Here is a 19,116-nt window from a genome sequence, read left to right as displayed (position 1 = left end):
TGGCTCACGCCTGTAATCCCAGCACTTTGGGAGGCCGAGGTGGGCAGATCACTTGAGGTCAGGAGTTCGAGACCAGCCTGGCCAACATGGTGAAACCCTGTGTCTATTGAAAATACAAAAATTAGTTGGGTGTGGTGGTGCATGTCTGTAATCCCAACTACTTGGGAGGCTGAGGCAGGAGAATCACTTGAACCCAAAAGGTGGAAGTTGCAGTGAGCAGAGATCGTGCCACTGCACTCCGGCCTGGGTGACAGAGCTAGACTCCATCTCAAAAAAAAAAAAAAAAAGAGAGAGCGAATTCTGGAAAGGAAGTTATATATGAGGCAACTATGCATAAAGCAGGGGTTTGGTAGATAGAACTACCTGGTTTTATATCTTACATCCATAAAGCCACTCACTGGTTATAAGAACTTCAATAGGTAACAGAAATTCTTTAGCCCAAAATTTTCTCATCAGTGAAATGGGTATAATATTACCTACTTCAAAAGTGTGCTGTAAGAACAACATTAGATAATACAGCATTCTGAGCACTGTGGCAAGCACGTAAGAAGCTCTCAACAAAAACTATTTTAGGAATCCAATTTATCTGGAGAAGTGTTTTCAACCTGAAGGATAATGTTCATTTGCAGCACAGAACAAAGAATGAAGATTTGTCCAGCAGGTGAGCTGGGTGCTAGTGGTAAAGATCTCTAGTGTTTCTTGAGTAAAAAACTCATGGCAAGGATGTATTTATTATTCTGAATGAAGGGTACTGCAACTCTGAGCCAGTACTAATAGCATGTAAACATTTATTCCTAATGCACATGCAATTTAAGTTGGAGGTAAATTTACCCACAAGTTAGCAAGAATACTCTTTTCCAGAAGGACTCTCAAACTATCTGTTTCAAACATGTTAATGGAAGGCAAAAGAAATCAAGAAGGAATTTTTCCATTTAACCAGTCATGTTTTTTTCTGTTCTTTTCCTTTTCAGTTGGCAAAAGAGGAATAATGATCTCCTTTCCTGGAAACTCAGGTTGAATTAAGGGATTTACAATGCACAGAAGATGTCATAAATCCTAATGAAAACAGCTGCACATATTCATAAATAATGCATAACACTCTGAGATCACTAGCTTTGATTCATTTTTTCCCTCCTTAAAGTATTATTTTTAAAGGCATACTATTTAAAAGTTAGAGAACCTAAAATTGCAAGATTAAAGTAATGAAAAAAAATTCAAAACAAAAATCATCAGAAAATTTTATCATAGATTTCTACAGGCGTTTTGCTTATTATCCCAAACAAAACATACATCTTCTCTGTCATAAAACAGTTTTGTTTTGACTCAATTTTTGAAAGCCAAGTATAGATTGCAAAGTGCTTTTTAGGCGCTAGGTGGCGCCATGTATCCACCTAGTGTTATGCTACGTTTCCACAGGCTGGGTTGGCCCGCTCCATCTGAAGCCAGACATTCGTTTTAATAGTTAAATCGATATATTTTATAATGTGAATGGTTGCAGGCATTAAAAAAATAGGCATTTAAAACTGGTATGGGGAATCTTTAAGTAAATGCTGAGGTTGGCAAAAAAAAAAAATGTATCCTCTGTCTCTAATACCTGCTGTCCGGACCCTAGCAGGTAATAGCTTCCTATATAGACTTAATGTTTTCATTGTATTTACCCATATCTTAATTCAAAGAGGTGAGTAAGTAGTATTAGGGGCAGGAGAGCTGACAGTTCTGAAATGCTACCTGTAGCCAATTTCTACTTACTTTGCCTCCAACCCACATATGAGACCTACAAGGTAAGAAGAAATGTCAGACCTAAACTCCCTATTACATGGTAAATAACTTAGTATCTAATTTTGTAATTGTGAAAGAAGGAGTAATGAATATAATGGGCTCTAGGGGGGTTACCAAGGACAAGGTGGGGGGATCAATTTGCCCCAGGTGCAGGCAATAAGGAGATGCACTGTCTATGGAGAACTTAAAACCAATGATAGAACCAACTAGAAATCTGTCTGCTTTTTCTTATCACCATGTGCTAGCAGTTCTATACCAGCTTGGGGATAGTGGGGTGGACCAATCATTCCTTCAGTGACTACTGCCTTTGGAATACCACCGACTGAACTACTTTCCTCTTTAGAATTTTCCAGCAAGCAGAAAAATTGAATTTTTTGGAAAGAGGAAAAACTGTTAGGAAAAGGAGAAAGAATTAATATTTTTTTCCCACAAGTAATGTCTGTCCAGGACTTTACACACCTATGTTATCTCATTAATCCTCAACAACAACCCCAGTCTCAGAAAGGTTCAGCAACATATTCCGAGTCTTACAGACACTAACCGGTAGAGCCAGGATTCTAATAAATCTTTACTTCCTGTAAGTCTCATATCTATCTCAGGTTTTTGTCTATCTCAGGTTTTTGACTGGTTAATATCAGGTTCTGAGTGGTAAATCTCAGGTTTTTGAGTGGTTAATATCATAGCCTTTGACATTTAATAAATACAAAACCTTGGATGAGGTATGTAACCTTACTCACTTTGGTATCCTTGGTTGTGATGTGGGATAATAATAGTACCCATCAGTGAGGACTGTAGGGAACACACCTGCAATGATGCAGGCATGCTCCGAGCCCAGTCCTGGCACATGGTAAACACATGAGAGGTGACAAAAATGGCACATAATGTTCATTATGCAAACTTCACCTAAGAACCCTGAATAACTTTTTGTCCCTTCCAAATGGTAAAGAAAGCTGGAGTATGTACTTCTGCTACTTCACACCTGTAGCTCTGGTGGTTAAGTTGATAACTCTGACCTCGGATGCTGAAGAGAGGGACACACACAGGTACCAGGGACAGCAGAGTCAGATAACAGGCACCCTCAGAGTCCACTGGGCCCAATCCCCACCCTTATTTGTCAATTGGTTCAAGACTTCTCTGAGAACATCTTGCTTATTATACCCTCCTTGCTCTGACAGAATAAATGACAAGGTTGTTGGTGGCAGGCATGAGCTTGTTTTGTTTTATTCCACTCTATAACAGAGTTACTGAGAGACTGATCATGGAACTTCTGGACTTTAAAAAGTGACCCACAAATATTCTGCTGCCTAAAGTATGTAAAAGTTAATAAGCACGCAATGGCTAATATGTAATAATATGTAAATTACTTAGCCCATACTGCAGCTAAGTTGTAAAGAGTTATGACCCTCTGAATTCTTTGTATTAAAGTAGAAAGGAAATAATTCCAACATTTCATTTTACATATTCCTTGATTCAGCTACTATTTAAAAGTAATAATAAATTTTATTTTCTGCCTTAGATATGACATTAATTAAAGCTCATAGAGAGTGCCATAAAGAACTAAAGCCTAACGTTTTTATAAAACAATTTGACAGGATCATAGAAAGCACACATAAGATAATGCTTTTTATATATTTTTTGCACTTGCATTGTTTTAATGCAACTATGCTATAGTACTTGGTAATAGATCCACTTAGCCACTGACATTCTTATTTGTAATATGAATTTATTCCACATTTCACAGGGCTAGATCCAAATTCTTTGGTAAATATCATTTTCATAACAAATAAGCATAATTTCTTTGTAACATAATCTTTGTTAACATAGCACTTTATTTTACAATTTGAAGTTAGTACAGAGAAACACTTCTCAAACATGATGCTGATGTTGTACTGTGAACTTAGTGGGGGTGTTCCAAGTCCTCCTCTTAGGGTTTTTCATGTTTGGAAATATATGTAAGGTTGACCTGTATGCAGAAGGAAGTAAATAATAAGAGCCAGTTTTAAGATGTATTGCACAGCCTGAAAGAAGCCGTGTGGTGGTGACAAGCTGTGTGTTAATGAGTTCAGATTTTGTTGGTTCTGTTCTGTGTGTTGTTTCTGCTTTTCTTCCATTTCCATCATGTGATGTAATCATGAGCATACAATCAAATCAGTTGTGTAAAGGTACAAATGGCATGGAAAACATGTTCTCAGTTCAGGTCTGATAGGAGAATCTGGAATATCACAGAATCTCAAAAAAGAAAAAAAAAAGAAAACACATTTGTTCAACACTTGAGCAGCAGATGATAGAGAAGGGGCCGTTGGTCACACAGGGTGAGAGTGGCACATGCTCTCCAACTACATAGTCTGTGGCTCTGTCATTCCCAGCACTGCTTTCTCCTGTGGACTGTAAAACCTTAGTCTCAAAGTAGGAAACACTTGACAATGTATCCAACTGATCAGGTAAAATGTCCCTGGTCTATAGGACAAGGGGCTAAACTAAAGCATGCATGACTTTGGCAAAACAACTCATCTCTAGGCTCATAGTGGTCTGAGAATTCTAAAGAGAAAATAATTTTGAAGTTTTTCTACTCTTACATTTTACAGTGTTTTGGGTTTTGTTTTTACTTTCCTTTTCCTTTTTTTTTAGAGTAGTTTTAGGTTCACAGCAAAATTGAAAGAGGTTTCCCATATTGCCCTTAGGACTTGTTTTTGTTTTTCTGCTTGATTCTATTGAAGGCAAAAATTAAATGAGGATGCAGCTTTGCAGCCTTTAAGATTACGTTATTCAGAGTTGGGGTGGGCACCCAGGAGATGAAATTAGATTTCCTGCTAGGCACAGTGGCTCATGCCTGTAATCCCAGCACTTTGGGAAGCTGAGGCAGGTGGATCACGAGGTCAGAAGTTTGAGACCAGCCTGGCCAACATGGTGAAACCCCGTCTCTACTAAAAATACAAAAAAATTAGCCTGGTGTGGTGGCAGACGCCTGTAATCTCAGCTACACAGGAGTCTGAGGCAGGAGAATCGCTTGAACCTGGAGGCGGAGGTTGCAATGAGCTGAGATTGCACCATTGCACGCCAGCCTAGGCAACAAGAGTGAAACTCTGTCTCAAAAAAAAAAAAGGGGGAGTTAGATTTCTCATTTCACACTCTAGGCCTTTCTCTCCTGCCTCCCTTTGTTGTTAGCCTTTCTCACACTCTCCAGCCTCCTAGGCATGTTTTATGTGCAAATGTACTATCTGGAAAGTTCAATGAAAGCTCAGAACTCACAGGCCCTGCTTTGGAAATATTAAGGATGGAAGAACAGGAACAAAATCAAATTGTTTGAGAAAAAATTTTTTGAAGCTTATATACAGAAAGACGTTTATAGAGAGAGATGTTGAGTAAGTCAACAAATGATGACTGAGTGCCCCACTTTGCGCTGGGCATTGGAGGAAGACCTCTGAACTGAGCACAGTCCTGGCAAAGAAATTCACCTAAGTCCTTCACCCTGGTCTTCACATGTACTGACCCCACATCCCTATCTTTGGGTTGTCTATCTTCTTTTTTTAAGTCTGTAGAAAACAATTCTGGCATCTGAGCATGTTCAGAAATAGACTCTAGATATGCATCAAGCTATGGACCCCCTAACATGTTCCGTTATCCAGGATTGCCGGCCGATGCTGATGTAATGACATAGTGGTGGAGCCCATGGAAAGAGGGAACCTGCCTCTGCTCCAGAGGCAGCCCGGACAGACTCTCATTCTCCTGCAAGGTCGTCAAGCAAAGGGGAAGTTAGGAGCTTGGTGAGAGGCCAGGGGGCTGCTATGAAAAGGAATAAGCATTTGCTAAGTAATCCCAAAGAGGCAAGTTGAAAGGAACAGGGCTTAGTAGCCTGGATAACAGCTATTAAGTATACAGAAGGGACTGGGCTGGGCAAGTTTTGTCCTGGGTGGTGAGGACGCAGGTATCATGAAACACAGGACCCACAGAGATCGTGGCTTCAGAGGCAAAGCACTAAGTGGTTTCTAAGCATTCTGTGTAGGTTTCTAAAGAGATTTGGTCTGTCAAACTTTGGAATGTGGGTCCAAAGGAAATTACAAGTGACCTTTTCCTACCTCCCTCCCCCAAATCAAGGATGATCAGAGATAATTCAGTTTAGAGTGATAAACAAGCCTCCGAAAAAGTTGAGGTTTCAGTTCAACACTTGGGTCACTCTTAGCTTTGTCATTCCTTGACATGAGAATCTGCTGTAAAAAAAAAATGTGTTTCTGAGTGAATGTGAGTGTGAGATTGTGTTTGTGTGTATGTGTGTGTGTGTGTGTGTGTGTAGTGGAGGTTGTGGCTCTCATTTCCTTCCTTCCTAGAAAAACAAATTCAAACATGTCTTGGGAACATTTTTCCAAGGAAAGCTGCAGTTCTGTTTGGAGACACATCTTAGCCGCTCCATTCTTGCGGGAAAGCATGGTTTGATATGGCCTGTGCATCAGCTGCTATAGCATCACCTGTGCAGCAAGAGTATAGATGGCACTGTTTCCAATGGGGTCACTGAAGAAGGAGGCTGAGATCAGCCAGAGATGGAGGAATCACATGAGCATCACCATCTGCTGTGTCTAAGAGCATTCACATCTCTTTCTTCTGAGTACATGGCTTTCTACTCTATTACAGAGAATACAAAAGAGAAAGTAACGTGCTCCAAGTTTAATACATGACTCCTGTGCAGTTTGACTTTTTTAACTAAGAAAATAAGTTAATTTTCTAATGGTAGGCACAAAAATTCAGTCTGATTTCCAAAGATTTCTATGAAGGTAAATGCAGAAACGTGGCTGCATTACAAGGAAGTTCCAAGAAAATGTCCGTAATTGCCCCATGTCTAGTCTATTTACTCAGGAGCAAATTAAGAAAGAATAAAATCTTATTTTTATCTCTCTGAGTGTCAGAGAATAATATGTGTTTTGGGGCAAACTAAATGCTTTAGAACTCATACTTTTTTCCAGAGTTTCTCATTTTCTCTTACATATTTTAAAGTTCCAGTCAGATACAATTATACATTTCTACAGATCGTGTGTCTTCTGTAGTTACCTGAAGCTAAAACTGATGTCAAAGGCAAGCAAACATACCTTCCCCTTTGTTTATACACAAACTCTGGTGGTGGGCTGTCACTATTGGCCCCAGGCCCATGGGGAATGGGGACCAGTCACTTTGGTCACCTCTGTGAATCTCTGCCTTAGTAATGTCAAGCACTTCCCCCTAACTCCACCTACAACATTTCTTAGACAGCTCCAACCATGACACGAAACAGTGAGTGACAAACTAGGACCAAGAAAACTGAACAGAGATGGGATGAGAACAACAGTCTGAGAAGTAACACAGGTCTTTTTGTGCGAAGGGCAATGCCCAATAACGTGGCTGAAATGTCACAGCCTTTGTAAGGCCAGATTCCTCCATAGACAAGCACCACTGGAATTATTTAGAGGTGAGTGACTGATTTTGTTTGTTTTATTTATTTACTTTATTTTTTTGAGATGGAGTCTAACTCTGTTGCCCAGGCTGGAACGCAGTGACACAATCTCAGCTCACTGCAACCTCTGCCTCCTGGGTTCAAGTGATCCTCCTGCCTCAGCCTCCCAAGTAACTGGGATTACAGGTGTGCGCCACCACGTCCAGCTAATTTTTTGTATTTTTAGTACAGACGGGGTTTCACCATGTTGGCCAGGCTGGTCTCAAACTCCTAACATCAGGTGATCCACCTGCCTCGGCCTCCAAAAATGTTGGGATTACAGGTGTGAGCCACTGCACCTGGCCTTTTGTTTGTTTTAAATAGATCATGTGAATTCCAATGATTTTTCCTAGTAAGTCTATTAATCTCCTATTAAGAATTCTGGGTTTTAATAACTACCAGGTGTCTTGGTGTTGCAAAAACTGCTTAAAAAGTGACCAGAGGGATTGTTTGATAATGCTAGGTGTTCCCTATCCTTGTTTAGGTATGAATAGTCATTGTTAGATTCAACAGTTTTACATGTTTTTCCACCATTGTCTTGCATGCCTGAGCACAGGGCAGTGCCATCCTGGTTGTAATTTAAAGAGACATCTTAGTCAAGACTATGGATGAGGGCATGGGAAGTAGGTGAGAAAAGGACTTTTACTAAGTTTTTTTTTTTTTTTTTTTTTTGAGATGGAGTCTTGCTCTGTCGCCCAGGCTGGAGTACAGTGGCTGGCGTGATCTCAGCTCACTGCAAGCTCCACCTCCCCACCTCCCCGGTTCACCACATTCTCCTGCCTCAGCCTCCCAAGTAGCTGGGACTACAGGCGCCCGCCACCACACCCGGCTAATTTTTTGTATTTTTAGTAGAGATGGGGTTTCACCGTGTTAGCCAGGATGGTCTCGATCTCCTGACCTTGTGATCCACCCACCTCTGCCTCCCAAAGTGCTGGGATTACAGGTGTGAGCCACCACGCCCAGCCAATAAGTATTTCTTGACTTAAGTTGAATGCTAAGTCAGAGGAGTTCAGAGCAGTGTTTGTATGAGCTATGCTTACCACTTCATCTCTAGAGTATAGGAATGCATGTATATTACAACTGGCCATAAGCCACAGAGGAGAAGCCTAGAGGCCAGCCTTCTAATTTATAGCTCTGACAGCCCATGTATGATTTGACTGTGTGTCAGAATCTCTATCAGCAGGTAAGGAAACTAACAGCATATAAAGGCGTCCTGGGCTTTCTCCCTTGCTACATTTTGAAAAACGAAGAACTTCCCATCAGGTGAACAAAGAGTTGATAATGCAAAGGCACAAAGGGTATACCTTGTCTCTATTCTGGAAGTTTATCCCATGAACCTGCTTTCATTGAGAGTTTGAAGGGGCTTAGGGTGAAACAGCTATAAATACAACTAGGAGAAAAGCAAAACAAAACAAATAATACAAAACATCTCTGAGATATTGAAGGTAATATACTAGCAAGGGTCATAAACTTGAAAACTTGATTGTATTAGTGCAATCCTCTGCCAATTAGCTAAACTTCTCTTCTTTCAGTACCCAATGTTTTTAAGCTTTAAATGTTGGTAAGTACAATATTTTTGGAATAGCTTTAATCAACTAAGTTGGCAGTTTATCTTATTTATTTTATTCAGTGTCTTACTGTTTCTACTTCTTTTATATCCAAAAAGTGTTTGAGTTGGTACATTTAGTTATAAAGGCATTTAACATTTATATAAAGGCATTTAAATTTTAAATTAAGACACAAGAAATTCTAAATGGTACTTGAGATACCCTTGAGAGAAGCCTCTCATTTCTTATATTTGCAGATACCTCATATATTTATAAATCAACTCTTTTGCATATTTAAGTCAGACAAAAACACTAAGAGGCACAATGTCTCTCATTAGAAGAAAACGTAATTATTCTACTTAGTTATGTTTTTAAAGTAGCCTGACATTTAAAATAATAGATGAATATGTAATTTGCTCATCAGTAATGGGCAGTTCCCTTGGAGGTATCATCAGTGTTTTATAAGTTACTATTTCAGAAGAGTTTCGTGAATGCAAAGATTGAAGCTAGGAAGCAGACAGAAACCACTCCAGAATGACACCACCCTACTTAACACCTATAATACTTAACAGTAACGACAATTAAGCCTCACAAATTAAGTCAATGTATTGAATTCCTATTGGGTGAGCTAAAGATAGGACATTTATGTGTAGTGATTTTTCCCCATACTAATTCCCCATCCACAACCACGTACCCAAACGAACATCAGAGCAACATATTATGCTGTAAAGGATTAAATGATATTTCAGTTTATGCTTTTATTTCTTGTCTCTTTTCTCCAAATGATAATTGAGATCTCATTTACCATGCATGAACACTTACATTCCCTTTCTGAGAACATTTTTGATATTGTTGGTATAAGAGAGAAAAGTCATTTATTTAAAGGTTGCCTTATTAATCTGCAGTTTTTGTTAAATATCTAGATTATCTGGCCAGTCAATTTGTCTCTATAGCCTAAGAAAGAAGAAAGACTAGCTGCCATACTCAATCCAAATGAATCGGGATATGAATATTTATAAGGACATCAATATGCAACAGTGTCTTACAGTCATGCTCCAAGCTAAATAAAAATAAAACCACCAGAAATATTACAGTATAATAGGATAAGAGCTAAGAAATATGTACAAATTCATTGACAACATCTGTGCAAGTGTTCTGGACAAAACATTTAAAAAGAAATCTACATAAAACAAAGTAGATAAATTTATCAAATATTGATAAATTTTCAGAGACAGTATAAAAGTACACAAAACATGAAAGAGAGAAAGACTTCAAAAAATAACCACTAAGCCAATACATATAGTACAAGTTTACTACATTTATATTACAGAATGATGGAAACCAGAGACAAAAACGATTTGGTAACAAACAGCAAAGAAAGTTTCACCACCAATCACAAGGAAGAAAGACATTCTTTTTCAAATGAAAACACAGACTGCCAGAACTCATCCCGCGCATCCCCTAACCCATACACACAGAAAAATAAAAGCAAATGCGAAAGTTGTCTACAGTAACAGGACAGACAGAGGTGGGAAGCATTTGGCAAGTTGCATCACAGGAAGTCAATCACGATTGGCTAACGATGATGGTACCTGGCTCTGTTGCAGGTCACTGCTTTGCCTGAGAGGAGTGACTGATGGAGGAGGCACACCTGATGTCGACGCAGACCGGCCTAATTTGCAGCTTACTTTAGGCTCTGGAAACAAGGGGGAAAAGACACAATATTAGCTGACTGACATCTGGAATAATAAAGTGGCTTTTCAGTCTTCCTGTTGCTTTCGCTACTTATTCTTGGAATATACAAAATGCTCCTGATGTTTGCTAATAATTAGCAAGTGATAAAACACTTTCATAACAGTTGACTCTAAAAGGAGCTTTATACCCAGATCAGCTTCTGGGGAACAAATTTCAGAAGCACAGGCCTTCTGTCCTTGCACATTTTACCCCACTTAGGGTTGGTTTCTATGGAGTCATTCCTGGAGCAACAACAACCCATTAGGAGAACAAGCAAGTACCATGACTATTTTGAGTGTTTCACTTTTAGCTTTGGTCCATAGGATTTCTGTGTCCTAAAATGTCTTATCTCCCTTCTCCAAATGTTCTGTTTTCCTTCCTTCCATGAATACTATCATCATGTTTTCAATGTAACATTTCTTCAACTCATCTTGATTTTCATTAAATTTTATAACTGTCTTCCAAGACTTTTGCTATCTTTCATAATATTATTTTTCCAACTTAGAAAGCTTTCTCCTACCTCTTCTCTAATTTGAGAAGCCCAAATTAGCTGCCTAGGCCACTGACAGGATGCTTTACAGATTACAGTTTGAGGACTGAAAGAGTTCCCTTCAACCAGAAAGTACAGGATATTTGGGAGGTAGAGATGATGAATTTAAAGACATATTTAAATATATTTGACAAAGGAAAAAGAAGTCATAGATAGAAAAATGGACATTTGTACTTTATCACAAACTTCAATGTGAGCTGTTGGTTTTTGAGTGCCTAGTACATTCCAGCTTCTGTGAGGAGTTACACCTAAATTATCCCTAAGCCTAAGAACTCTCTTTGGAGCTGCAGAGTTAGCTATCAATACCCTCGACTTACAAATTAGAAACCTAAGGTTTTCCAAGTTCAGTCTTTGCCTAATAAATAAACAAGTGCTTTTCAAAAAGCCTTTCTTTATAAACTTGACCTAAAAATTAAACTCATTGAACAACTCACTTTAAATGATACGACGTAACTACAGTACTGAGAACTGACACACGTGCCAGAGAACCAGAATGTGCCCAATTCTGTTAGAAGAAAAAAAAATGTGTTGCTCACACTGGGGAGGTGCACTATCCTTATGCCATTTCTATATGAATCGCACTTCAGAGAAAAGCATTGACTATATCTGCGTTGCATGAATGGTTCACTGCCAACTTCAGTTTCCATCAATTGCCTTCCACTCCTCCACTCCCAACCCCTCTCAGACACAACATGCAGACACACAGAATGAGTAAGCTTACGCCTACTTACACACAGACTCATAACACTCTCACCCATATGCGCCTTTCCTCTCTCAGTCCTGTTTCCACCTATTCAACAATGCTTCACCTCTCTATTAATATTATTCTCCTAAGGGAAATAATAGTTTTCTTTCTTGGCAAATCAAATAGTGTTTTCTCTGTACTTCTGATTTAGAGGAAAACAATAAAAGACAATAAACAAGGTTTGGACTTAGAGCTAATTTTGAATCTGACTCTGCTAGGTGTATGATCTTAGACAATTGTTTTCATTATATAAGTTATGGTTCTTCTCAAATAAAATGAATTTAGTCACTTATTCAACATTCGGCATCTATGTATTTTATGCCTACTATGTGCCAGGAACTTGCCAGAGAGTAGTGACCAAAATCCCAATATTGCTCTAAGGGACTGCACAGTCTATGCACTAAACATAGACATTAAACAACAAATGATGGGCCAGGCACAATGGCTTATGTCTATAATCTCAGCACTTTGTGGGGCTGATGTGGGTGGATCACTTGAGCCCAGGAGTTGGAGACTCCATATTCTAATGACGTTTATGTATTCTCAGGGGAGAGACATTAAGCCTAAAACCATTTGCCGAAAATTAGGAAATATTTTAGAAGGAAGAAGTAGAGGGTGCTGTGGTATCATTTATCAGAGTATCCACTGTGTTCTGGGGAGCAGGACAAGGAGAGACCCTGAAGAAGCTGCAGTAATTAACACCTGCCAACAGTACTGAATGGTCAGCAAAATCTGAGCTGGGAAGGATCCTGGATCCACAGACTTACTTTCCAACCGATCCAGAAGTCAAAAGCATTTCAGAATGTATTGCTTGTGTGTTATAAGGAAATAGTAATAGTGAAATATCCTGGTTTCCAGGTTAGTGGAGAAGAGTTGAGCTAGTGCTAAGTAAACAGATAAACTGAATTACATGCAAAATTCATAGAAAAACACCAGACACATAACAAGTGCTTTTAGTGAATGCTAGCTCTCACCCCCTACACACATACACACACATACGCATGCACTTGCACAAGTACGTGCATAGTGACCCTTACCTCTATTCCTCCTTCTACTTTTAATGAAACCAACTACATTCTCTTTCTGGAAAATGACTCTCTTTCCACCTGTGATATGCATTCCTTCACCTCTCTCTCAACCCAATGTCCTTTTAGCTTTATCAATTTGTCTCTTGCTTGGCCTTTTCCCTCCGCACCTTCTCTCTTAAGAACATCAGCATTCTCATGGTTTCAAAGATAATGTTTTCCCTTGGAGTCACATGCAGGTTCCCATAGCTTTGTCCCCTTCCCATGCTCCTGTTTGATTTTGAGCCCCTGTGCTTCCTGGTCCCTAGGCTGTATACATTGCTTCAGGATGCAAACCAAGTTCCAGCTTCTTCTCAATATCTTGGATCTTCCTTCTACTTTTCCTACGTATAGTAGAAACATCACCTCCATTTTCCTAAAGGCTTAGGGTCCAGATCTTGTACTTTTTCAGTTCATAGCTTTCTTTTCCTCTCTCTATAAATTTAGTCCTGTTGGAATTTGCTTTCCCCCCCGCCCCCCTTGCAATGGCTCTTGTAGTTATCTCAACTCATCTCAGAAACCTCCCCATAATCTCTCTGCTCAAATCTAACTTGGACACAATGCAGACTGTGTTTCCTAGATACTTTAGGCCACTCATCTTTTTCAAAAATGTTCAATTATTCCATATTTATTATCATGAAAAACTGTCTATTTTCTAGAGGTCCTCTGTGACCTGGCTCCATCTGATCAGGTCCACTCTATTTTCCATTGCTTCTTGCTTCCTAAAATATATACTATTTGGGCTGGGCACAGTGGCTCACACCTGTAATCCCAGCACTTTGGGAGGTCAAGGCAGTCAGATTACCTGAGGTCAGGAGTTCGTGACTAGCCTGGCCAACATGGTGAAACCCTGTCTCTACTAAAAATACAAAAATTAGCTGGGCGTGGTGTTGGATGCCTGTAATCCCAACTACTCTGGAGGCTGAGGCAGGAGAATCACTTGAACCTGGGAGGCGGAGGTTGCACTGAGCCAAGACCATGCCATTGCACTCCAGCCTGGGCAACAAGAGCAAAACTCCATCTCAAAAAATAAAGTTTTATATATATATATATATACACACACACACACACACACACACACACATATGTATGCACACATACATATATATAATTTGATCTATCCTCTTGGTATCCACTTTTGATTCTTCCACCTTTCACCTCAAGTTGTTGCCAAGCATGGGCATTAATCAAACCATATCTCACCATTTTCTAAGACCTAGTTCAAAGTGTACTTTTATTGTAAAGCATCCTGTGATCTTGTTTTCTTCTTTCTCTCTTCTGAACTGCCTTATCACTTAGATAGCATTTGCACTGCTTGTTGTGGTTTTCAGCATTTTTGCTGGTAGGAACCACCTAATAAGCATTCAATTATTATGTATTTTTCTTTCACTGAAGATACTCCAATTAACCTGGAGAAGGTCACTGCAACTCCCCAAAGCAAGGAGGCAATGACGTAACAACAAATATGTTATAAGATCTGGTTTCAAGCCTCTCTCCCCTACTTACTAAGGCAGTGATTCCAGTTAGAGGGGATGTGACCCTCTGGGGTCCTACAGAGGAGGCTTGGCATTTGAAAATTCTCCCTTGATTTTGTGCGGGTGTTTAATGTCTGCCCATCCATTCTTGAAAATACCACTGGATTCTCTCTGAGGCTGTTTAAACACAAATGTATCATATGATGACATAGATACAAATATCCTGGTAACTTATAAATTAACCTCATTTCCCAGGATGCCTAAATCCTTGCATATCTTAAGGAATCATCCTTTATTATATAAAACAACAAGCAAAGCATCCATCAGAACCCTGGTTGACATGTTTCCATAATAAGCCAATGTTTCAATGTTTCCATACATGCCATGACTAGCTTAGCACATTTGGTCACATGGAATGAGAAAATTCAGTATTTTTTTTCCCTAGAAAAGGATGACAAATAATAATTATTTACTATACAGATTTTTTCCAGTTTACGTTGAAGATATTATCATCTGATGAAAAAAGATTATCTAACCAGATCAAAGGCTTTTATATCACCTAAGTTACCTAAAGATTAATTTCCCCTTTTGTTGGTTTCTGGTCAGACCAAACCTGTTTCCATTGTAGACAACAGTATCTCCAATGCACAGACTACGCCTCACCAAAATCCAAGCAAACTCCAAATTTCACCGTGACCTGGAAACGTCTTGCTCTACCCCCATAGGATGCCAGTCCAGATCACGTCTAGGTTCATCAAGCCCCAGTAGGCACTACAATATAAATCACTAACCATCCATTGAACATGGCAAATTAAACTGATAGCCAAGCACTCTGTGTGGGCTAGTTCTAGAGTCAGTTCACCCAGTGGTCTAATGTTCAATCCCAGCATGGAATATGACTCCACATGCAGGGATAGACTAAGATCATTATCATATATTCATAATGTACACATACATACACAGGCAGATACACACAGACACACACACACACATACACTCCATAATACTGCTGCTTAATGGTATCACATGGGAGGAACTTTTTTTTTTTTTTTTTTTTTTGAGATGAAGTTCTGCTCTTGTTGCCCAGACTGGAGTGCAATGGCACAATCTTGGCTCACCGCAATCTCTGCCTCCCAGATTCAAGTGATTCTCCTGGCTCAGCCTCCTGAATAGCTGGGATTACAGGCAGGCATCACCATGCCTGGCTAATTTTGTATTTTTAGTAGAGATGGGTTTTCTCCATGTTGGTCAGGCTGGTCTCAAACTCCTGACCTCAGGTGATCTGCCTGCCTTGGCCTCCCAAAGTGCTAGGATTACAGGCATGAGCCACCGTGCCCAGCCAGCAGGAACATTTTTTAAATGGTGAGATTTTTGTTTATCTCATTTATTTTGGCTCTTCTTTCAGTTTCACATGATTCTTAACCTAAACGCATTTGGAATTTCCTATGGTGTTTCTGAGACCAGGCTGATGAAACAAATCCTTACGAGGTTGCATCCACCACCGTTTCTTTGACCAAAAGAATTATCTGAAGCAATCATGAAAATCCTAGAAAATATTCTAATTATAACCATGCCTTTCAGAGATCCTTTAGGCCTGTGACATCAAAGTGAAATTGTTCAGCTCACCTACCTTTGACCAAAAGAATTATCTGAAGCAATCCTGAAAATTCTAGAAAAGATTCAAATTATAATCAAGCCTCTCACAGATCCTTTAGGCCTATAACATCTAAATGCAATGTTTGGCTCACCTACCTTTGGAAATGCAATGCTTTTTAAGACTTGAACGGTGAGGCTAAGGAGCCATGACACTGGAAACAATAAGTTTTGATCCTGAATTTTAACAGAATAATTGCCAAGAATTTTGGGGTCCACCAACAATGGGCATATGCCTAGAAAGAGATCTAAGACAGACCTTTCCTACCCCAAGGAAAATTCACCCAATTGAGAGATTAATTATTAACTAGAAGGCACTTGTTCTTCCTAAGTCCAAGGAAAAATTTTTTCCTTTGAAAACTCTTCTAGTATCATCCCAGAAGTAAAAGTTGACTCACTTGTGCAATTTAGTGAAGATCAATGTAAAGAGAATAAGAAAAAAATGAGAAAGAGGTTGATTCAGAAAGAGAGAGAGAGAGAGAGAAAGGCAGTGGAGGAGGGAAACAGAGAGGAAGGAAAAGGAAGAAAGAAGAAAAAAGAAAGGAAAGGAGGGAAGGAAGGTGAGAAGGAGGGAGGAACGCAGTCATTTTAACTCCTTTGAGTAAACCATTATCAAGACAATACAATGAGATGTTTCCAGGTCTGTAACTCGCCATCATCAAAAAGATTTTTATTAAGTAGGTACCAGTAGGACTATGTAATTTATTAGTTAGCTTTTTTCTTCTTCTTTTTTTTTTTTTTTTTCTGCCCAGGCTGGAGTGCAGTGATGCAATGTCAGCTCACGGCAACCTCCACCTCCCAGGTTCAAATGATTCTTTTGCCTCAGCTTCCAGAGTAGCTGAGACTACAGGCGCATGCCACCATGGATGGCTAATCTTCTGTATTTTTAGTAGAGACAGGGTTTCACCATGTTGGCCAAGCTGGTCTCAAACCCCTGACCTCAGGTGGTCTGCTCACCTTGGCCTCCCAAACCGTTGGGATTACAGGCATAAGGAACTGCATCTGGACTTTCTTTTTGTTCCTAATAAACTTTCATTGCTTTTTTTAAAAAAAGATAATCATTTCTTATCTTTCCCTTAAGGAGAACTGAATTTTTGTTCAGGATTATGTCATTAGTATTGTTACAGGATCATCTCCACGGCATCGGCTGCTATTACTGTGAGTATTGGAGTTCTATTTGTTTCCAGAAAAAAAGACAAATGATGATTCTCAACCACTGTATTTGCATAACAATATAAGATTGGTCCATTTTCATACACAAAAGAACAATTTCATCTAGCATTAAAGAAATAAAATCAGTCAAATTCTGAGGACACATATTTTGTTCAATTTTGTCAATAGGTAACATTTTTGCTATACTAGTGAAGACATAATGACTCCCCCAAGTAGCTAATAATGCTGAAAGTTTCTAATCAATGATTTGGGTTACACAGAAGTCACAGAGTGGCTTTTTTTTTGTTTTTAAATACACCAAAGTATGCCCATTGCAAACTCTAATTTCTGGAAAAGACTTTTTTTTTTTTTTTTTTTTAAATAACACATGTGCTATTTGAGATAAACTGGCACCTGAGTCCAAAGAGGCAGTTCTGCCAGGACTATATTAAAAATTTCCAGCATTCTGAACACTTTGTTTGAGGCTCCCATCACACATCAAGGTGAACATAGTAAGATGCCCTTGTGTCCTACACTAAATGTAATTTTTTTCCTGAATTTGAATTTTTATATATTTTTTGAAATTGTTAGACTGTGAGTAATCCAATTAATTATAATTGGCTATGACTTCTAAACAGTAATCTTGCACACTCAGGAATTATTACAGGATTTGATAATGTAGTCTAGAGATTATTTCAAAATTTAGTGGAATTGTTTTAATACTAAATTTAACAATTACATTGAACTATGTCATTTTTTTTACTGATTTAAACATTAATGTGAATGTGGCAGTTTTGGAATTTTGGGTGCTATGATTTTTAAAAAATATTAAATATTTTATAGATCTCTGAAAAGCTGGTAGACCTAGGCATGGTGACTATGGATATGAAAAGATAAAACTAATCTGATAACTGCTGTGATCATTTTGTGACCATGGAGAAAGGAAAGAAAATCAACAGGATGCAAGAATCTATCTTGGGAGTAGCTTTTCTCTCTCTCTCTCTCTCTCTCTCTCCGCTCCCCCCTCCCCACCCCTCAGCTTTCCAAGAAGTTTTCCTCTGGGGAGACAGCTGAGATTTGCATAGCTGTGAATGATGCCCAGTATCCTGTAGCCATGGATGGAGGTCCTAGTGTTATTTAGGACAGAAGGGTTAGATGGTAAAACTATTGATGTTGGAAAAATTGATGATTCTTTTTGGGAATACTAGAATTCTGCTGAAGACCTAAAACCCAGAGAAAAGTAAGGTGGCAATGTAGTGGCAGCTCATGATTCAATGTACCCATTATATTCCTTGTCTTCCATCTTTTACGTACAGAGCATATAAATCATATTACTTAAAACACGGGGATGCCCAAGATGCTGCAATGCATAGCTGGTTTCATCCAAGGCAACATAGTGTAGTGAAGCATTAATTTTTTTTTATTTGACAGCCTCTTTCATAATAATATATAATTTCTAAAACACCTTGAGATATTCATCACTTTAGCTGAATATGAAAATGTGCTTTTATTTTCAAAAAAAACTTTTTTCACATTAAAAGTGAATTAAAGTATGTATGAAAAAACAACATAGTTTCCATTTAACAAGTAAATCATGCTCCTTAATTTTAAAAATCATTACGTAAGGAAAATCCATCAGCTTCAATATAAACTCAAAAAGTCGTATCACAGTTGTAAAGGATCAAATGCATATTATCATGGAGACAGAAATTTCACTTTGTTTTATGACATCAAAAATACAATACACAAACAAACAAAATCCTTTTGTCAGCTGATATTATAAATGAATGCATGACAAGAATCACTTGACCTGTTTAAAAATATATTATATTTTGCTTCTAAATAACAAAATCATAAAAAGGAAATGCCAAGGTTATATTTTGTAGATAACCCACCTTGTGATGTGGCAGCTCTGTACTCCTAATAAGTGAAAATCAAAACTGGATATAATACTAATGG

General features: G+C 38.7%; 1 protein-coding gene across 1 annotated transcript in view; it reads right to left on the bottom strand.

The window, feature by feature from the left end:
* NYAP2 (neuronal tyrosine-phosphorylated phosphoinositide-3-kinase adaptor 2) overlaps positions 1 to 19,116 on the bottom strand; it is a 299,686-nt gene that overhangs the window by 36,708 nt on the left and 243,862 nt on the right. The window contains exon 7 of the mRNA XM_024243674.3: positions 10,377 to 10,480. Coding sequence (XP_024099442.2) covers positions 10,377 to 10,480 — 104 coding nt within the window. The remainder of the gene's footprint in view (positions 1 to 10,376; positions 10,481 to 19,116) is intronic.

Source organism: Pongo abelii, chromosome 11 (genome assembly GCF_028885655.2).
Source record: "Pongo abelii isolate AG06213 chromosome 11, NHGRI_mPonAbe1-v2.0_pri, whole genome shotgun sequence".
In the NCBI taxonomy this organism is placed as follows: Eukaryota; Metazoa; Chordata; class Mammalia; order Primates; family Hominidae; genus Pongo; species Pongo abelii.
Note: the sequence above shows the minus strand (reverse complement) of the source record. Positions and strands in the feature narration are given on the sequence as shown.